This window comes from Vanellus vanellus (assembly GCF_965231255.1).
Source record: "Vanellus vanellus genome assembly, chromosome: 4".
Taxonomy (NCBI): Eukaryota; Metazoa; Chordata; class Aves; order Charadriiformes; family Charadriidae; genus Vanellus; species Vanellus vanellus.
Genome location: NC_138909.1, coordinates 38,980,966 through 39,002,829, shown reverse-complemented (window position 1 = coordinate 39,002,829; position 21,864 = coordinate 38,980,966). Strand labels below are relative to the sequence as shown.

Genomic DNA, 21,864 nt, shown 5'->3' with positions numbered 1-21,864 from the left:
AACAAATCACAGAATTTGACTGCAGAGTTCGAGAGATTTTTCAAATCTAGGTATTATTTTCTCTTTTGCAGCTGTCAGTTCTAAAAGCTCCTCGGCAGCCCTCTCAGCCATACCACCTAACTATTTATTAACACGTCTCCCACCTTTCCCAGTGCTTGGCCATTTTATACCAGTCAGCCTGTGCATCTGCCTCTTGCTAACCTGCCACAGCCCCAAACATATGAATTCTGAAAGATTGGCTAAGTGTCCTTCAGAAAAAAGTTAAACCAGCTGATATGACCAACAGCTTAACTGAAAATTTTTTAAAAGTAGTCAAGCCAGAACAGAAGAGCTTCATGGAGTCTTACCAAGCCTGGGTGGAAGCCCAGGTTGCTGCCCCGCACAAACCCCTGAGCCAGTCCAGTGGCCCACGAGTATCAAAGACATCAGGAGCTGGAGCAACCTCACTCCTTTTCTCTCTTGCTCCTGGCCGAGGCATCCCACCTCTTCCCTTGCCCTTACACTAGCCCTTATTGGAGCCCAAATCAACTTGTTAACCCAGCAGACAACCATCAGCAGCTTCTTTTCTGCAGACATGCTGCACCTGGCTATGAGTGATTCAATGATGACCAGAGCAAGCTACAGCAGAAGCAACTTGCAGACACAGCTAGCAGGACAGCAGGAAAGACGAGACAGGGTAATGGGGTCTTCCCCTCATTATTTGGGTTAGCTATTATATTATTTCAAGCCTTCTCATGAAAGCACTGACTTCGAAAGAGGGAGGCAGCTACACGATTTGGCAAGAGAGCTGGAGTGACATTACAGCTCACCACAGCACCACCACTTTGTGATGTACCTTTCACACTAAAACACTTTCATTCTCATAAACACCAAAACTGGTTAACCTCTATAATAGGTCACCATTTGTGCAAGAGTATGAACAGGAGCACAAGTTACACGGGAGTCACAGCAGACAACACAACAGGCACTTCTTATTTCAAGTGCATGCTCACAAGCATTTAGCACCTTTGAGCATGAGAAAACAAATAGATTTACTTCCAAATGCTCCACAGTTGATAACAACTGCAGCCAGACCAGAAAGCCCGAAGCTGTATTCAGAGCACTGTGAAAAGTCCTTGATCCCAAAGTTCCTGGGCTTTTGTTTTATTTCCAATCCTTGTTAGCCTGACCAACCAAGCAAGCCCCAAACATTTCAGTCTACAGGTAAGAAGTGCTTACACCCTACAAAATCAGACTATACCTCAGACCTGTTCAAAGATGTTCAGCATAATTACAGTCGATCATCTCTTCTCCATTTTTATTTCGTAAATAAGGACTTTCCAGTAAGCTGCAGAATATTAAATAGAAATTCAGGTCATGCAGAGTTTGGCACAAATTGAATACTTCATTTAAAGCTAATTCATGTGAAGTCCATCAACCAACTCATAAGCTAGTAGACACAAGGTTGTCACTCATTCCCATTAGATTGAGTAATTTTAAAATTGGATATATTATGTAATAGCGACATATTTTCCAGACAGCTCTTTTCATATGCATTTGAGCTAAGAGCCACACAGGTGTGCAGAACCTCTGCAGGACCGGTTCTAACAGTCAGTGCCTTCACTTTCCATTATTTTTTGCAGTTAATTTTCACACTGTAAGAGCTCTTGTTTATGTCTAACTAGGGTAAAGATTCCAAAAATGCTAACAGTGTTCAATCATGTTCCAAATTTTGTGAAGCCTTCCTGTTAGACATTTCCTGCAACATTTACTTACTCCAGTAATGGGTTATCAGATGTCCCCACACTATTAGATCTCAGCTACAACACGAGGTTATTTCAGAAGTAAGGTTTAAAAAGGAAGATACCAAATACCACTTACGTTCATTTCGGAAAGTTTATTGCACCAAATGCCGCAAAGAAATAGACCAAAATGATAGCATACATAAACAACTATAAGAAAAAAAAACCATGTAGTCTGACATTGGTATTCAGTCATTCCTAAAAAAGCCTATGCTTTCCAAACATGCAATAGCAACACACATTTTCTGCTACTATGGAAAACCTGCTATGTATGTCAAATTAGCCCACTTGACCTCAAAAAAAAAATGTCTAGAGTAAATTCAGCAGTTCAGACTCGAGTTTGATTTGGGTCCTCTTAACTGAAGTAGAAGTTATACTTGAGGGATAAGTGATCATTTTGTGTAAACTTTATCTACAAGTTTGGTGTGTCTGAAAGGGGTTTTTGCCTTTAAGAGTAAAGAACAGTAGGGAGTGGGGCAGATCAATCTGTAACCCTGGAGGATGCCATTAGAAGTGTTAATTACAGAATCAGTGTCTATTTGTTTCTTTTGGGCAAAAGAAAGTTGTATATGTTAGTTCAGAGAGTACCTACTTAAAATGTTTAGATCTTGGTATCATTTGGGGTTAAAGAATTCATTCAGATTAAATTCTACAATTTCGCAGTTCATTCCTCCCCTCTGTGTATGAAGGTTTAGTCTTGCCTGAAAAAAAGCATACATTCTTTAAATTGCACTGTGTAAACTGCATTTATGTGGGATTTTGGAAAGACTGTGCACTCCCACTTAACCAAGAAAATATGTATTAAGTTTACAAAAAACCTACATAATACTGATAAAAACAACTTTGGAATATTTGAAAATTTAGCTACATTATCAATTTTAAACACATCTGTACATTCATATCACTTTTCATACTATTAAAATAAAAACAGAAACATGCCCTAAAGATGTCTAACAACACATCTGTAAATACTTACTGCCCTGTCATGCCACACTAATTTACATAAATAGCAAGATGCTACCAAAAACAAGTTAAAGACTTAGAGTCAAAAAAAGCCCTAGATGGTGGAATCCTGTCAACTGAGGTAGTACATTTGGTGGAGGGGAAAATATGTATGTCACTTTGACACTAAAGCCTTTTAAAGGTAATAAACAGCTATAATTTTGGATTTTCTTTCCCCCAAAACTAAAATTGTAAGAACAAGATAGTTCATTGTGTAATTTCTGAAGAGCAGCAAAATGTTAGAGAAAGCAGCAAGAACTATAAAATTTTAGCCTGGGCTGAAGAAAATCCAAGTGCTTTTGACCATCGGCTCACATGCTGCCCCCTAGGTTAATCTGATGTCTTGCCAAAAGGCAGATTTAAAAAAAAAAAAAAAAAAAAAATCCTTTAAATAGTTGATGTAGTAAAATCAGGTGTTACTGATCATGGTATTAGTCTTGAAATCACTGAAAGTTGGCTGACCTTTGACTTCCTTAGTATTCTCTATGATAACAAAAGCACATATTTCTATGTTAGCTCATATTTCTTTGAAGAATTGTCAGAGTCTGTTCAGATAAAAACCCCAACTAATACTTTAAGAGCACTGGAATTGACTTCTAATGAACTCAGCTACTATTTAAGAGTGACATGAAATAGAGAAAGTACATGAGGATTTCTATATACGCTCAGGGAAGCGGTTTCAGTCTTACACATTCACACACACACGTTCTCCATCACAGGGGTAGTTCAGGAATATGTGACTTGCTCTATGTTTTTTGTCTTAACCTTGTGGAATAGGGTGTGATATCTGCTAACAGCTATATGCAGAGGTAAGTTTACTTTCCAGCAGATAAAGTATTCACAGACCAAAGATATGAAAAGTTTGCTTAACTATAAAGCAGTAGGAGAAAACCTGAACCATAGAAAGATTTTAGCCTTTTTAGGCAGAATACTAGGACCAAGTATGAAAATGTGATAAAAGAAACATCTGGAATGTCAGGTCAGAAGCCCAGTACAGAAGGAACAGCTTTAGAAGAATTGTATCAGAATATTAAGTATTCCTCCACTCGGAAACAACCTCCCTTCACAGTAGGTCAGTCTACCCATTTCCCTCAAAAAGCAACACAAGGTTAATCAAGACCCCCATCACATTTAAACAACTCACAATATGCACATTTCATTATTTCAAATAATTGAAAGTTTACTGTAGAAAAGTCCAAACATCAAGGTAGTAGGAAATAAAACCACTTTTAATAAAAGTGTGTCCCTTCAGTGTTAAAAATCTGTAATCACCAATGAGGAGAACTCACGACCGGTGACCAGGAGTTTCTTATTAGAATTCACTGTTCCCAAGCAATTGTGTTGCTAGCAATTTGCTTGCAAGCTGACAATTTCAGACACCTTATTCATGCTGGCTCACAACAGAATGGTCCAACATTGAGTCTTCCGTTTCTTTATGAATGTTTGTTTTGATCCTTTGTTCTCTCCTCAGTCTGGTCCATAGTTTCATATCCAGCTTAACAGTGCTTTATGCAAAAGTAGCAATTTATTATTTTTTTTCTTACATTCATGTTATCAACCACATGAAAACAGTAAAATACAAAATTTTATTTTGCTTTCTAGAAAGACAGAAGGCCAGTATCAACTAGTGGAGAAGTAGTTTCTGGTCTCAGAGTAGTTGACCTATTAAGAAAAGGCACCCAGATGATAGTTTGAGATTTGTCGAATCAAAAAGGGTAATTGCAAACATTCATAGTAATATCAAATATTGGGGTTTTCCCCCTACATTTCGTTTTACTTCAAACAATGCTCATCTTCTATTCCTACTTAGCGTGACAACTAGTAGCTGGAAAAAAGTAATACTTTTGACTAAAAGTTTGAGGGGAGGTTGCTTGCTGTTTTGTATTTCCCCAATACGATTGTCGTCAGTTTGTGCCAATTGCTTGGTGTACGTGCGCACAGACACGCACTAACAGCACTGATATCATACAGAAGTTTGTCAAATTCATACTCCTCGGAGATAGTAATACTTGATGACACCAAGATACAGGTTTAGTTCCCAGGACTACAGTCATACAGAAACTCAAAAGAGTTATTGAAGTTGCATCAGCAACAAATGTAAACTTGTAGCAGAAATTCCATAAGGCTTTCCCACAAAATCCCTGTCTTGGAAGTCCATTCCACTTCTAGCCATGGGCTCATTTGAATGCCTCCGCATTAAATCAGAAGCAGCCACAGCTTTCGTAACCTCTTATCCTTAAAGGGAAAAGTCACATCACCTCATGCACACCTCCATTCCCACATAACATTAGGCTGCTGAATCCAGGTTCCTTGTTCCGAGCCCATCACTTCTACTATACAAAATCATGCGTATGGTCTGCAAGAAAATCATGTCCCATCTAATACACTTGTGTATAGGAATGCTATATACATAGTTTACAGCTCCTCCTCCTCCCCCCCAGCAAAGAAACATACACCACACTCACAAGCATAGTATTACAAAATCCATTCTAACCCACTTATTAACTGTTACTTCATGGTTTCGAGCAGCGTTTTGGACGGCAGCTCCTGGTCTGCCACATAGTGTTAACTTTTGTCCTTTGAATAAAAATAAAATGCACGGATGCAGTCACTTTCTTGATTTAAGTCAGAAGTGAGATTGTAAGAAAAACCTGAATGCCTTTTACGTTATGTAAACTGAAGTCCTCCAATAAAACATCCGGTTGAAATCAGAATCGAAAGGTGGTAGAATGTACAGTCATCACCTGCTTTCCTCAGTGTTCCCCTTTACCAGTGTTTGGCAACTCTGTTCTTCATTCAACATTCCCCTTTTCTTTATTTTACTTTAAGGGAACGACTATCCTGAGATCATAATTTATAAGAGTATTTGAGCAACATACGGGGAATGAGTACTTGCTATAGCAGCCAACAAAGGCAAGTCATTGGATTCAATCCTAGAAATTAAAAAAGAGAGACAGACTTTAAAATATACAATCATCTTCAAAAAAGAAGAGAAACACACGATATTTTTCATCCATCTTTAAAGAAACTGGAAATGTCTTGCTATAAGTGAGTTCATTGTTTAATTATTATTTATTGCCATTACTCATAACATACCAGTAAACATAGGTAATAATGTTCAAAACCAAGAAGTACGCTACCATTTGAGTCAAAAGACAGCAATATTACATTTTGTGGTATATAATCTTTTGTGGTTTAAATAAAAACTTGTATTTCTTTGCTAAACCACAAGCCTTAGCTTGTAGTCTTACCAGTCAGTGGGCACCAATAAACCCAGTTTAAGAAAGCAGTAAACATCAGCTTATGGAAGACTACGCATTTCATGTATTGAATATAACCCAGTTTACCATATAGTAGCACTTTCTTACCAAAAATGACCAATAGCTGGAATTAATTATAATGCAATAACAGTACCAGGAACATCCCTCAAATGCAATGGTCAGTTTGCAACCATTTCCAAATGTAAAGCTGCTCAGAGGCCAGGTCATATGTATATATTTATACACACAGTGAGGAAAGTGCTTATTTCAGGGTCTCACTATTTACAGCTACATTCCTCAGCATGAAATCTTGAGGAGTCTGGATAATGATAATTAAGTTTTATCTACAGCGCTAAAACCCATCTTCTTGGGAGTGGGTGTTCACTTGTTCCCCCCTTCCCCTCTTCTGCTGCCAGCAGATGCATCCCAAAAGGTTGTATGCCAATCAAGTACTATTATTAGAAGGCAGCTGCCAAACAGGACACCTGTCTATTTTCCTACACCTGCTTTTTGAGAACCCCTCTTCCCTCCAGATACAACTGCACCAACTAACCTTCCAAAAATTCTCAAGTATTTGTTGGGATGAAGTTTTCGGTAAAGTGGTAAGAGACAGAAAGAGTGTGGATGTATGCATGGATAACCTCCTAATGACCAAAAGCCAAACTTTCTCCATTCTGAAGATTTAAGAATGGCAAGTAATTTGGTCTTGTTGTAAAGCTGTGTCTCCTCCTGATTTACAGATGGCTCAGTAAAACCCATTTTTACACTTTATTAGGCACATGAAAGAGGAGAGTGCTAAATATGAAGTAAGAGGCAAGTCCTCATGGGAACAAAATGTCAACATTCAGAAACTGAAAAGAAAAATAACTACCCCAAGTTTTGGCATCAGTGAAGACTGATACCTGCAATACTCACCCCAATACAATTCCTAGTTCCTTTACGTGCACTCTTGTATGTCCTCGCAGGTATTCTGAAAGCATTTTGCTTTTGAGATACATCTCCTGTAGTCTATCCTCAAGATGCATTATGCACTGTAAACACAGACCAAAAACCTCAGAGGGGCTTTAGCGATTGCATGCAAATTTTACAGAAACGTAAGCGTACCATTTCTAGCTTCTATTTCAGCTACAACATCTTTCAAACTAAATCTCCACTTCAAAATCCAGGACAGGCAATTAGTTTTGTTACAGCTGTGCTAGCAACAATAAAAAGTTACCCTACCCCTTCAAAGGGGAACCCCGCTCAGAGAATTGGGGCATTCCAGCTTTCTTGGGCAGCAAGTTTGTTGCACAAACTGCACATCCATTTTCCACTCAAGTCAGCCACAGTGTTTCTGCTGAATTACATAGTTTTAAAGAGGTTCAAAGACACTCAAGACATCTTACTAAGAATCAGAATACTTGGATCAAGATGTCTTTGTTATAAATTAGTACTATTTTTTCTGAAAGACTCAGTTTAGACAACAGTTCCTAAAATAGCACTCCAGCTCTAGGGATCTGCTGTTCAAGAAATTAACACTCAAGAAGTAGAAGACACCATTATCTTATCCATCATAAAATTATAGCTCTCTTGCTCGCCACTTTGCTGTAGAAGCTAGGTTTTAAATCCTTTTCAGGCATTTTTTATTAATCCTAGTTACATCTAGTTTAAAATTGCTTAAACATTTGATGCTGTCTGCCAAAAGGTTCATATGGAAATACCTATTTAATCACTCCCCTTTTCTTTCAGCAGTAGCGTGCTAGAAATGCATATTTTTAAATACAGTCATGTGACACACGGTAATTTCTCATTCACCAACTGCAGGAGAACAGATGAACCTTAGCTTCAAAGAGAGGGGGGGGGGTTTTTGGTAAGACAAGGTCAGTAGGTACGATGTCTTCACAAGGTGAGCAGGTAGGATGTCTTAGGTATTGTGTTCTAGGACAAAAGGTACATTCAATTCAATATTCCTTCTTTCCACAGGTATGACCACTTCAAAAAAGTTAAATTAGTTCAGCTCTCCAAACTCCAGGAGATGAAAGCAGGAAGCGCATGCAGAACCTCACATTATCAAATGTATAATCATCCAGCAGGTGTAGAACGCAATTAGAAACAGTAGTGGCAAATAACTTCAGGCCATTGTCCAATGTACTTTCCAAGTTGAATGAAAACTATAAATATTAGAAATAAGATCCTGTGAAACCAGTTTTGCTAATTAAAAAATAATGAGAAAAAAAAAAGACTCACGCTTGTAGGTAGCCTACCGTGCATTTTTCTGATGGTCTGGAGCAAGATGAAGCTTTTAAAAAGCATGCTACATGGCAATAGAATAAGATCACTGCCACCAGTGGGGGAAAGGCAAAAGCTTTTTGAGAGTAGTTGGATGTATTTGCTTCAAGCAACTTTTCACTCAAGTCATTACAATCATAACACTTCTGATTCTAGCTGAAAGGGAAACATTCTTATCTTTTCCATTACAGGTAACCTTAACACAAAAAGCCTATGAGCACTTCCTCAGTGGTTTAGGGGAGCACACAGACGATTCACAAAGTAGCAGTTCAATATATTTCAATTCCAGTACTTGTGCTACGGGATTATGGATTTTTATTATTTTAAGTTGTGAGGGAGCAAATAAGGAAGAATCCCAAATTATTCGAAAAGAGAGATTCTTTATATAGGATTATCTGCTCCTCCTGAATGCCAAAGAATCAAAAGACATTTTCCCCCATAAGCTTGGTGCATGAATCTATTTTGTTCAAAATGTCCACATTAAGCGAGGTACAGAAGTATTTTTATGTTAGCTTCCTCTGCAGCTTTTCTCATTGACTAAATGGGAAAAAAAATAAATGTCAAGTCACTTGAAAAAATAGAAGAGTAGCTTAAAATGAGTTTAAAGGTGCAGGTTAAACTTTTGACATATTGCTGACATGCTGCAGTTGCGATCATCACTTCCCTCTCACCTGGCATACTGCAAAGCTCTCTGCAGTATCGTTACCAGTCTGAAGTGCCACAACAAAGATATCACCACTTGCCTTTCATTCAGTCTCAAGATGGATTTTGTTTTTTGTTGTACCACAAAAAAAAAAACTGAAAAACCTTATTCATCTGAATAGTAACTGCATGTAAAAAAACATATACTCCTAAAGGAAACTTCCAACACACTGCATTATGCTCATCTCTGATCAATATTAGTACATATGGTTTTGTCAAAATTCAAATCGATAGAATCACTACAATAAAAAAGTCACACTTCTCCCCCTAGAGTTTGGTGGAACACTTAACTTCCATGCACTGATGGTTCTGTTTAAGCAAAGAACTGTAAAATCCACCGACAGAAGGATCAAAGTGTCTCTAACATGGATTGTAGAAAATTTACAGGCTACTAGCACTGACACTTCCCTATTCCTTTTTGTAAGAAAAAGGAAATTAAAAAAAAAAAAAAAGAAAAGAAAAACACTCCACCTCCAAATCCTTCCCACACCACACAAAGTGTACTGAAATTGCATACACAAACCCCAAGGCAACATAGGAAAGAACACTTCAGTTGCAGAATCAACTATTCAGTTTAAAAACGCCAGAATTTAAGGTGTTACTGTGCAAGTGTTAGGATATAATTTTAACCAAAGTTGCATATTTTTCAATGCCCAGAAGAATCCAGATAACATTGACAGCGTACCCACATATTTTGCCTAGCACATGACTTCCAGAACTGAGTGTAATTAATACCACTAATTTTATCCAAAACAGTGCCAACTAATACTATTTACAGCTGTTAGCATTTGGCTCTGTGTTCCTCTTCCATCTGCTAGCACAGTCATTACACCGCCTTCCTACAAAGTTTCTCAAGGCTATCTGCTGAAGGACAAACTAATTCTGTTAATTGAAGAAAGGGCGATTACTGAAAAAGAAACACAACACCCCATCTCCCCTCACGACCATACGTTAAAAAACTGTATTATAATTACGACTGTCAGGATTGTGGGTAATTTTGTTGTAATCAGCAAAACCAGCATTACTGATTTGCTCTGATGAACTCTACTACTAATGAGGACAGGGAAGGATGCTGTGGGATAGGGAGTATGCAATATGTCAAAGTAACATCCCCCCACTGCAACCCACCCACCCCCAGGTGTTTTCAGGTTTCAGTCTCCTCCCAACAATCTTATAGAGACATAGGCAAGGCTATCTGAGACAGCACTTGCTGAAAGGGTTGGCCAAAACATGTGTAAAACAGAAGGGTCATGTAAACACACAGAGGCACAATTATTTGGGGAGGAGAGAGAAAAGGCATCCACTGCATAGGGTTGGATCGACAGCCCAAGAATAGAAAGCTGTATGCTAGAAACAGGCTTGGGTAGATAGAAGCTTCACCAACATACACAGAAGTGTGGAAATTATACAAACAAAAAAAATAAAAGTAAATTCAAGAGTCCTAATCATAACCACACAAGGACCATGCTAAAATTGCCTAAACAACTTTAGTTTTGGCATATGTATTTTGGAGTAGTTAACTTTAATCTGATCTATTTGATATAAATTACAGATAAAACAGTATCTATTCCTGGACTGTAGCATGCGTTCTTTTAAATATGCTTCACAAACTCTGCATTATTTCAGGCATTAGTTCATTGGTATCACAACACTGCATACGTAACTCTTGCTGTTTAAGATATGCAATTTTCATTAGCTTCAGTCTTCAGTAAAGAAATACTTACAAAGTCAGCTGGGACGTTGAGTTTGTAAAGCTGTAAAATAGACTGCAATAAACTGGATACTTGACTCGAAACCAAAACATCCTTGCCTAACTTCATATTGTCCATCATCTTTTTCTGGCTTGTAGCTACTTGTACGTTCCACTTATCCGTGTCTGCAATAATGCAGACAGCTTCTGCTATGGGCTCATCTAGGACTGGATGCTGCAACAGATACAAAATACCAGCACGATGTCACACTTTCACATACATTTCCACAACTTAATTTGAGGTGCCACTTTTATGCACACACTGAGGCAGGGAATAAGAAAGTGATCCAATGAATGTTTTTGTCCAATAGCAAACCAAAGGCATCTCAAAAATGAGAAGTAATACCAACTTCACTGACAGTTTACATTCAGCAACATCAGGTCAGTTAAGTCTTAACTGCCAATTGATCAAGGCATTTGATTTTGTTTAAGTAATGCTTCAAAATCACTACTCCAATATTTTTTTCTTCAAGTATTCTACTTCCCCTGAAAAGATAAGTTTCTTCCAAAATGAAAAGAGTAATAATTATACTGATCCAGTGATGGTAAAAGTATATTTAATGTTTCAGAGATGTGTGAGGGATTTCACCGCTATCAATCACAGCAGTGCATGTATGAAGAGACAGTATCGTATTAGACCAATCTGATGTTGTTTAAAGCTACATATACACACCACCGTTTCAGATAGTACATGAACTCATTCCAGCAAGATGATTCTTAATTGCTATAGAGAGAAGCTGTTGGCAATTACGAGATAAACATTTAAAATTTCACACTAAGTTCACACAGTTACTTTAGTGAAAGGTTAGTTATAAATTAATTATATAAATTAGGTGTACCTAAAGTAGAATAAGAACATGGCAAAGTTCTACCTACAGACAATTACTTTCTGTACTCAGTCATTTCTGCTACAATCTAGTGTAATACAGGCCTCCAAAGACTTCATCTCCCTTGCAACACATGCCACTAAGTGGCAAAATAAGATGTTTCAACTTGCATAGCATTTTTATGAAATATAGATAATTGTCTGCTATTGTCCCTAAAAAGAGAAGCAGTTTGAGGTTTTTTTCCTCATTTGTAACTTGAAGTTGCAAACAATTTTCCTTCTGTTTATCTTTGAAGAGAAGCCTTAAGAGAGCATCATGTGATTCTTGTGTGAACAGGCTTTGCACACAGTGAATTAAGGGCTTACATCTTTCAAGAAGGAAGACGTGTCAGGTGTGGCTGTTAAGAACAGGTAAGTAGAAAGAAACCTATTCAAAGAACCCGCTTCTGTAGATTTCAGTAATATCACAACTCCTACTATGACTCAGAACAGTACTTTAACTCACATGCATTGCATGAAGTAGGTCTGCTAGTAGACATTGCTTGAGTTTTTCATCATTATTTATTCCATGCAGCACTAGATCAGGTATATAAGTATGACAGTAACCACCTAGAAGCGATCTTCCAAAATTTTTCACGCATTGACTGCTGATTGTATTTGACCTGAAATACAGAAATACAAAGCAGGTAAGATTCTTGCTTAACAAACTGCAATCAGATTTTATATGAATGCAAAAGTTTGGTTTATCACCCTTGCTTCTGCTGCAAATATTAATCAACAATTGCACTCAAAATACAGTAAACCAATTGTTGGTGCCCTTTGAAACAAGGATTTTAAAAGCTGAACTTTAACAAAATATTGATTCCTTTAAATTTATGAAAAGGCAAATCTACATGTATTAGAGCTTGTGATATGTATGAGCTCCGCTCCCTGTTCTACAGCTAACAGGTTTGCTAAGTTTGAGTTTTCTCTAACTCTGCCCAAGAAGGAAACTCTTTCTAGCTACTTACCTTAAGCATCAGCAAGCTCCATGTGCACCTGTAAACCCCAAAAGCTTTCAAATAGGATGCCCTTATTTATTTAAAATCTGTCTTTTATTTGTCAAATATGTCAAATCTAAACAGTTACTGGTTTAAGCAAAGCTGAAGTTTTGCTTGTCCTCAGATGTTCCGTCTACACTTCTACGTTACATGTTTCTGGCAGTTTATATAAAAAAAAGTTTGCTCACTTTTTTCTTTAGACATTTGAAGAACACCTTTGTCACTAAACTTCACTACCTAAACCTGCTCCGTCTTGTTGGTGTTTGTTTTTTTTTTTTTTTCCAAGTCTGTTTACAACAATCCTAACCAAACCAGTGTCTGTTACGGATTTGTTTGCAAGGAACTTAGTCAAGATCCCAGAGGATTTCAGACTTGAAACCCTGAACATCCCTAAAGTAGCAGCAGCTTTTGACTCCATTTAGTTCTAAATTAGTTAAAACTTCTTTACCTTGGTAAAGGAAGTTCCACTTCTGCAAACTCTTCCAGTCTTTTGCTGACATTATCATGATGGACTTCTTCAGGGATACAACAATCACCTTCTTCATCACTGGCTCCAAGAGCACTGTCTGAACTCTCATTCCTTGGAATGTCCCCTTCAACTCTGAAGGGGATTTTCCTTCCAGCATCCCCATAGGGGACATCTTTAGCACCTACTTTAGGGGAATCCTGTTTGACAGCAGAACCTACTTCTACACAGCCAAGGGAAGAGTTCTCCAGATTGCCAGAGCACAAAGTTCTAGTTTCTTTCAGGCTTGGCAATTTTACAGTCTCTATGTTATCTGTGGGCAAAAGTGGTTCAGTAGATATTGTGTTTGCTGAATTCATTTCAGTTCCTTTACTTTCCATATGTTGGTTAAGTGTACTCTCCTTCCCCTCACAAGGTGGGATTTGTGCATAACAAACATTACGTTTACTGAAGGGTATAAAGACAGCTTCACAACTTTCTTTTTGATTCTGGGAAGCATCCACAGTCAGATTTGTGGAACTTGAGGCACAATGTATCACCTCTGGATTTTTTCTGAATGCCTTCAGATTTTCTTCCATTTCTCTTCTATGAGTTTCTAAGTCTGACTCTGGTGATGCAGAACTCCCAATATGAAAGGTGACCTTTTCTAAGTGTGAACTCCTGTGGCCAGACCTTTCAGGACAAGGCAAGGCAGATGACCTACTAGACAATTGCTTTTCCACTTTTCTCTCGTTCTGGTTCTTGTTCTTTATATCCATTAAATCCTCCGATTTAGATGGCTCTTCAAAGTGGTAGGATACGATTCCTGTATCAGTGACAGTTCTTTTCCTACCATCAGCTGCTCCTTTATGGAAACTACTAGTTAGACAGTCAACAGACACTTCGGAGTTCTGACTGGCCTTTCCTATTGCTTCTCTCTTTTCTTTTGAAGATGCTGGGATAGCATGAGTGCTTTCTGGGTCATGTACGCACTCTACAATACCATTGTTCTTACTTCCATCATTCTTTGGAGGTAGGATTGGAGGCACAAGAGCAGGTTCATTTTTAACAGTGACAACCACATAATCAGACTCCTCTACCTCTCCCTTTTCTAGTGCAGTTGTGATCTTGCTTCCATTTAGCACTTGCTCTCCTTCCCCAGCCTTCTCACTCCATGTCAGCTGATTTTCCTGCAGCTCAGAGCACCGAATGAAGTAAGTTAGAACATAGAGCAAGCGCTGCACCAACTCCTTGCGTTTTCCAACAATAATAGTTCGAGTCAATCTAACTGGAGAGCCTATGGCACCATAGAGATCACCTACGCAGGAAAACAAAAATTTCACACACTTATGTTGGGTTGCAATATAAACTATACTGTTTAAATTCAACACATTTTGAAACAGCATTTACTACGGACACAAATCAGACAGTTAATTTCTTTCACAGTAAGCTCATAGAAGTTTAAAATGAAGAATAACAAAAGTCCACTAGCACTTCTTATACCCAGTTTGTGTCCAGAAGTGTTTTGGTGGGTTTGTGAGGGATTAGTTGCTATTACTCAGTTTCCTTCTGATCAAAGCCACTAAGGTTTTTATTTAAATGCTGCTCACAAGATATTATCACTTGGAAACTGACACTACAGGGGGTGAAAAGGAATTTAGATCCAGCTAAAGTCTGAAGCCAGCTATACTATTTTCTGTTTTTCTACTCATTTTCTTTTACATCAAAGTTATTCTGTTTTATTGCAGTCATTTTTTTCTGTTAAACAGGAATTTTCATAAAGATAAAATCTAAATTATATTTTTCAGGACCAAGATGTCAAAAAGCAAAAAAGGATTCAATATTAGCTTAATAAATAAGTTTCTGAAAAAAGAGGCATGTAACTACCTTATCAGGCATGGCACGTGCACTTCTATATACTTGGAGTCAGCCTCACTAACATGAGCATTTATCTTTGGCAGGGGGTAGCGGAGAACTAGAAAATATATTCACTACTTAAAATGTGAAAGGCAGGTACTACGAGACAATTTGAGTCCCCCCCAAGAACTGCTTATCTGCTAGCTCATTTATCCTGAATAACTGCTTTTGTAATAGAAGTAAGGTCATACATTTCCTACTTTCAAGATACTTGTTTGGGGTAGTGGTAACTATCTTCCAGCTGCCTATAATCCTCTATCAGCTGAAGGGTTTCTACCCCAAAGTTCTTGGAGAAATAAACAGATAGCCAATAAGAGAATGTTCAACTGTTCCATCTAATAAGGGAACATTCATATGCTCTATGATGGTTTAACTCAAGAAATGTCTATTACCCCATTGAGTTAACCCCATTGTCTTCACTTGACACCGATTAGAAAACACCCACTAAATTGTCTCTGTCTAACCAAACTGTGGCTGAGACAAGCACCAAAAGCTCAATTTTCTTTAGCCACTGAAGTGTCCAACTTGAAATCAGGCTTCTCTGGTTTGAGGCTTTATCAGCTACCTGCTATCTACCAGTTTGTTTTAGGTGTTAAGTCCTTGCTCAGGGCTACTCAAATGTTCTGGACCAAGTTTGCCACCAGGATTTTGTACTAGACCTCAAGAAGCAAAACTAAATGAAAGTCATAATCAGAGCTTCAGGCAAGTTTCTACCAAGGGCAAAGGGACCTCTGGTTTCAATATGAGACTAAGACAGGAGAAAAAAACCAAAACCAAAACAAACAAAAAAAACAAAACCCAAAGAACACATTTATGCCCAGCCGCCTCTTTGCCATACAGAACATAAAAGGAATAAGGCTCCTGACTCCATTCCTGCAAAACAAGGATGATTCCACTGCTCTCACTTACTGTCTCCCCTGCCAAGATCTGCCATTTCCCAGGGTGCCAGTGATGCACTGGAAAGGCTGCTGTGTGGTAGCATCAGTGTGTCTTCCCCCAGTTAAGAACACCCTTACAACTAGCTCCGTAGCCTAACATGCCAGCAAATTAATTCCTCAGTAATGGGAAATGGGCTTCATATTACTCAGTTGGAATTAACCTCAATGCCTGGTGCGCCACAAGGACTAGCAATTCGGAAAGGAAATGGGAAAATATCTTTTTACTTTTGAGTTGAGCACAGTTGCTATGGAAATCAGATTCAGGCTTCGTGTTCATTTGCACAATTGACTTTGATATAAAATCAATACTAGTAAGACAGTAAAAAAAGTTAAAATTGTGGTTTTCAAAACATACTAATGCCTACTCTTAAGACGGTCAGATTGAAGCTGATGTTTCAGAGACAGTATTATGTCTTCCTGACAGTGGTACTTACATTATATATCAATTACAATTACATACTGATGTAACTATGTAATGAAAACATAGGTCTGAAGGTGGAAAAACAGGTACATCAAAATCCTTTCCTTAATAAAAAGCAATTTCCGTTTTAAAGCACTAAGGCCCATTAATTTTTATTTTATTCTCCCCCACCCCCCCCCCTTCTGAAGAAGCAGACCAGCAGAGGGCAACATCTTACTTTCATTGTCAGTTACTGCAGCCACCTGATAATGGCTTTTGGGCTTTATAACGAAAGAAAATGAGAAAGCATTTTGAGTTCAGGCACTCAGAACTTGGCTAGACCAATGCTGGTAGCAACTTACAGCCTGGGGAGGTGAGAAGAGAAACAGATTCTGGACTAGACACCAGTGGTGGCTCCTGGGAGCGACCACAAGAGCTACTGCCGATCTTACGCCTCCAGTCCAGCTGGTTTTTATAACCCCAGGCCTGGCTCCATCCCCAACACACTGAGCAAATTTCTGTTTTCCCCTCCAAGTCTAATCCATTACTCCTCCGCATAACGTTTTAAAGACATCCTAAAACAGGAAACACTTCCACTACAACTACACAGCCAAGGTAGTAATTCCTAGTTTCATAAAGATTGCCGAGAATAACAAACATAACAGAGACAATTAGTAAGAAACACAACCAGTTGTACAGTGTAAAAGTGTCGTGGTTTGGGCCCATTGCTTTAGTGTGCATGTGTGTTACTTTACATGGCAATATAGCATTTCATCTAAAGTTAAGGCCAATCTGACTCACAGCTGCTGCCAAGAGGAGCAATTTTCCAAGGATTCACCACTGGCAGTGTTAGTCTCTCAGCTCTCACTCACCTACCCATTTGACAGCAGTTATGTATCAAGATAGCTTATAAGCTACAAAGTATTTGTCAGAGAACAACAGCCTGAGTAGCCGGGCATAGAAAGAAGATCCTGGCCCAAGCCCACTCACGTAACTGAACGAATGGAGGTACTGCCAGTTGTCAGACTTCTGTTGTCTTGGTGTCCATCCTAGCTCTGTGAGAAAGAGATAAAAGGAGGTAGCCAGGGCAGTTTCAACTACAAAGGGCCTCCAAGGCCCAGAGAACTCCCCTCAATCCAATCTGTTCCTTCTTGTTCTTCCCAAACTGCTCAGACCATTCACAGCACTTGCACCGTCTTAACACTCATATACCAAGTTACTTAACCAGGTAGCACAACAGGATGACAACAAAGGACCAAGGAAAAAAGCAGAGCACTCAGGCTGTGCAAACAGGCCTCCAAATACTCTGTTTAATCAGGTGCAAGACATCAGTTGGCAGCTCCGCCCAGCTTACAGCAAGGCAAATCAGCGCATGTGATCTGGGTCACAAGTAGCTCTCAGGTAAGAGGAGTGGGTGTAGCAAGGTGCTAGTTATAAAGAAGTCTGCAGTTTTCCATTTCCTACTGACCAAGCTGTGCCCAGAGAGGGTTATACGGATGGGATTTTGCCAGCATGTTCACAGACTGTGATGTGCGCTTCTCAGAGAAGGCCTTTATGGGAGGATGGTCAACCGGCATGACTGTTGGGACCCAAGCCAGATGATATGTCAGCACCGCAGTTAACAAAGCAGCAAAGAACCTAGGAAAAAGAACATGACCAGAGTAACACCAGCAAAAGAATATCTTAAGTGTCTTAATACATCCACATGCACTGGGAAGCACACAAGCTCTTTTTTTAAGAAAAAGGAGGGGGGAGGGGAGACTTACTGATTTTTGTTGATCTGTTCTATCAGAAACGTAAATTCTTTAAGAAAACGCTGGCATAGCTGATTCTTTTCCAGGGTGCTGGACATCATATTAAGCCACACAGGCTCTGCAATCCTTGGAACAGAATATAGGTTCCAGATGGTAACTCTGTTCAAAGAAAATTCCCCCAAAAGTAAGTGTGAACATGCACTTTTCAATCTTGCAAATACAAGTAGTCCCTTTTCTCTTCTATTGTTCACCGATTTTTTTTTTTTTTTTGTAAGATCTAGGCAACTAAACAAACTGGAACAGTTTTCCAGACACACTAGTTACTAGTGTCCCAGAACACGAGTCTGTTTAATTCAGTGTACCAGTAACTTAGTGTCTTCAAATATTTGTCTTCCCTTTCTTGCATTCCCCTGAGTATTTGTACTCAGAGAATCTATTCGGAAATCATTTTGAGGGGGGAATAAAACTCATTTATTCATTGCAATGATCTGATTCCACATTCCAAACATACAGAAACTCCATCCCACCAAAGCCTCCTCTCCCTCTCCTGGGCTGCTTTTCTGGGCATCTGGCAATTCCTTCCTTTGAAGTACCAAAAAGAGAGCCTTTGACAGCAACTTTCTTGTCAGTTCCAGTGTTCAGCACATATGGCTAGTAGTTCATCTGCCTGAATACAACAGTCAATCCACTCATCTGCACAGGTATCAGCAGAAGCCAACTCTTGATGAGATCTTAAAGACTTTAATTGACAGTTCCAGGTACAGGTGAGTGCAGCAGAACTACTTTTACTCTCACTCTGAAAATGGGTGAGCTGCTTTGCTAAAGTTTTCTAAACACATTTACTCAATACCCAACACAGAATATTCATTCACACTAATTTCAAGACTGGCTAAATTACAAGACCCTGCATTCAGTTGCTTATAACTGGGAGTGACAAATATCTTTAGAGGAGCACAAGAAGAGCTCTCCTTATAATTCAGAATTCCATCAACTCACCTGAATTCTCCCAGGGCATCCATGACACGGCTAATATAAACCTGCACTCTTTGGCTGGATTCTGCTATTTTTCTACATGAGATCATGGCCTTGATTAAGAGTAAAAGACACAAAACAGCTTCTTAAAGGATTTGCATTCTTCACCTTTTTAAGCTTCATTAACATTGTCAAAATAATTAAAATCTAGCCCCAGTGCTACACAGCCACTCAGGACAGCAATAGTTGCCAACCTCCCTCCACCTCATGAGAGACCAATCTACAAGACTGGACATGGGGAGAGAAGAGAACATTTTTGAGACAGTAAGGGGAATACAGCGACAAGCATGAAAGGACAGAATGATTTCCAGAATCTCCAGGGAGTCAAGAAAACCTCATCATGAAATATGGTGAGAAGGAAAGACAAAGAAAAACCACCTGTAGCATAAGACTGTCCATTCTCATTCTGACTGGAAAAGAAACTGCACCTCTTTTTCAGCAAATGCTGAATTTTTACACTGGGCTCAGGCCTACATGTGTAAGGAGTGAGGGAAGCTTGAAACCACGCACCTTCTCCCACTCTTCATCTATCAGATTCTAGAATACTTCATTCTGTTTGACACATTTTTCCACATTAAGCCAAGCTAGTATTCTGTACCTTTTCTATTGCATATTTCAGCTTGTTCATGTGAGATTCAAAAAGAGGAAAGTGAGAGAAGAAGAAATCCTGGAAGTTTCTCTGTGCTTCTTCTTTTTCTGGCAGAGAAAAGATTATGCTGATTGCAATTTTTTTCCTCCGAACCATTGCAGGATTGGAGCTGCAGCTTTCATCAGCCATACTAAACATTTCTTCAGTGGACCTGTAAGACAGATTTGTTAGGACAGTTACAGATGTACTGAGAGGTAATTAATCTTCTATCCATATCTCTCTATACAGTATGGGTAATGCATTCTTAAGTTTCCTTTGACTGCCTACGTAAAACTGCTGTCACCTGTCTCCTGAACAAAGGATACGCAATGTTTTGATGGATAGGACCGATGTTTGCTCAGATAGGAGGCAGGCAACCCGCAAAGAGGCCAGCTCCTTAAGTAATGTGAACACTTTCCTCTGAAACAGAGCTACTACAAAATCCCTCCTTCTGCATTTATCTTTAAGGGAGATTAAGAAAAGGGAATGGAGACACAACACACAAAATCATAAGCAAAAAAGGTTAAAGTTAATTTCAGAGCTGTGAACTGCATCCAGTACTCAAACTCCTGCCTAGGTGCTCAGCAGTATGTCCACGATGCTACTGAATCTGTACTGCTGCTCATGAGGGAAGTTGGGAAACATGCTACCTGTACTGTTCCAGCATCTTAAGATGGATGTTTTAAGGCACTTAACCACGCAAAATAAAACTTTCTATTTTAACTGAAGACAAGAATGTCACCACTTAATAATTACCGTGAAAACACAAACTTAACGCCTACAAATACATGCGTGCCTAGCTGAAAGTTGGATATACTTCTGTTTTAAATGTTATTTTTTCTTAGCAGAAAACAAAAACAGTGGCTACTTCGCAACCATTATTATTTCCCCAAGTTCTGTTTATTCACGTGGTAGTTCTGTCACATTTCTTTCAACAGTTATGCCACTTTTCAATATTACACATCTGTTGATAGTAGGATCAATATTGCTCAATATCCTCATTATCAGCCTGTCCTGTGGGCGAAAACACACCTTCAGAGAGTTTGCAGATGATGCCAAATCGGGGGAAATGGTCAATACACCAGAGGGCACTGCCCAGAGAGGCTGTGGAATCTCCATCCTTGGAGATTATCAAGACTCAATTAGACAAGTTCCACAGCAACCTGATCTAAATTCCAAGCTAATCCTTTTTACAGACAACTGATTTGGATGATACCCAGAAGTCTCAGCCCAGGAGAAGTTTTTCCTGTGATTATACAAAAGGGTAGCAATCCCCTCATCCTGTTCCTCCATAAATACTTGCATTGCAGTGCTAGATATTGATGTTGCTGGATTTCAAAAACTATTATTTTTTCTTGCTTTCTTGATCAATTTCACTGAAAAAACATCTTTAAAAAGTATATACATTAATGAGTAAAATAGTATGATCAAAATGTCTTCTGGAAGGATGTTTAATTGAATAATGGCTTTTAATCCTCTGAGAAGTCATAGGGGAAGAAGGGTAAGGACAGACAAGAAAGCCATTAGAACGCAAACGGAGACATATGGAATGGAGACTCATATGGAAATAGCTTGGTTTTGGAGTTTCTTTTTAAGTTCAGACTGCAATATCAGCGAGTGGTAATTAAAAGCTTGAAGGCTTTTCATATCAGAATTATCTTGAAATGGAGCCTGTGGCATTTACAGACCACTATGAAATTATTACCAAGAGGAAAGCCTGAATGCTAAGCATTCATTCTAAGTTCATTCTAAAAATAAGTGGTTTACAGTTTAATTGGTTTGACAAAGTTAAATATACAGAAGTTTCTCATCATAGAGGTATGAGTCCAGGAATACAGGAAAAACACATACAATAAAACCCCAGCAAAAAACAGCTTGTGAGAAACCAGAGTTCAAGACAAAAACATAACCTCATTTGAACTTCAGGAACTTTCATGCAGAGACAGAAATTCCCAAGGAAGTTGGGAAAGGATGGTCAGTCAGCATCTAAGAAACATCACAAGCTTTTGTACTGCTTCCCAGGAATAGAAATTGAAGAATTTAGGTCTGTGAGAGAAGCCTTTTCAGCAAAGCTGCTAATCTAGCTTGCCTGCCAATTGGCTACATGGAGTTCCAGCTAGA

The 21,864-nt window shown here is 38.8% G+C and overlaps 1 protein-coding gene across 1 annotated transcript in view; it reads right to left on the bottom strand.

Moving 5' to 3' along the window:
* Positions 1-1,861: 1,861 nt before the first annotated feature.
* FNIP2 (folliculin interacting protein 2) overlaps positions 1,862-21,864 on the bottom strand; it is a 51,430-nt gene continuing 31,427 nt past the window's right edge. The window contains exons 10-18 of the mRNA XM_082482127.1: positions 19,714-19,915; positions 19,080-19,168; positions 18,096-18,242; positions 17,798-17,967; positions 13,078-14,392; positions 12,095-12,251; positions 10,738-10,938; positions 6,959-7,074; positions 1,862-5,716 (exon numbers count right to left, since the gene is read on the bottom strand). Of these exons, the coding sequence (XP_082338253.1) occupies positions 5,638-5,716; positions 6,959-7,074; positions 10,738-10,938; positions 12,095-12,251; positions 13,078-14,392; positions 17,798-17,967; positions 18,096-18,242; positions 19,080-19,168; positions 19,714-19,915 (2,476 nt within the window). The 3' untranslated portion in view covers positions 1,862-5,637. The remainder of the gene's footprint in view (positions 5,717-6,958; positions 7,075-10,737; positions 10,939-12,094; positions 12,252-13,077; positions 14,393-17,797; positions 17,968-18,095; positions 18,243-19,079; positions 19,169-19,713; positions 19,916-21,864) is intronic.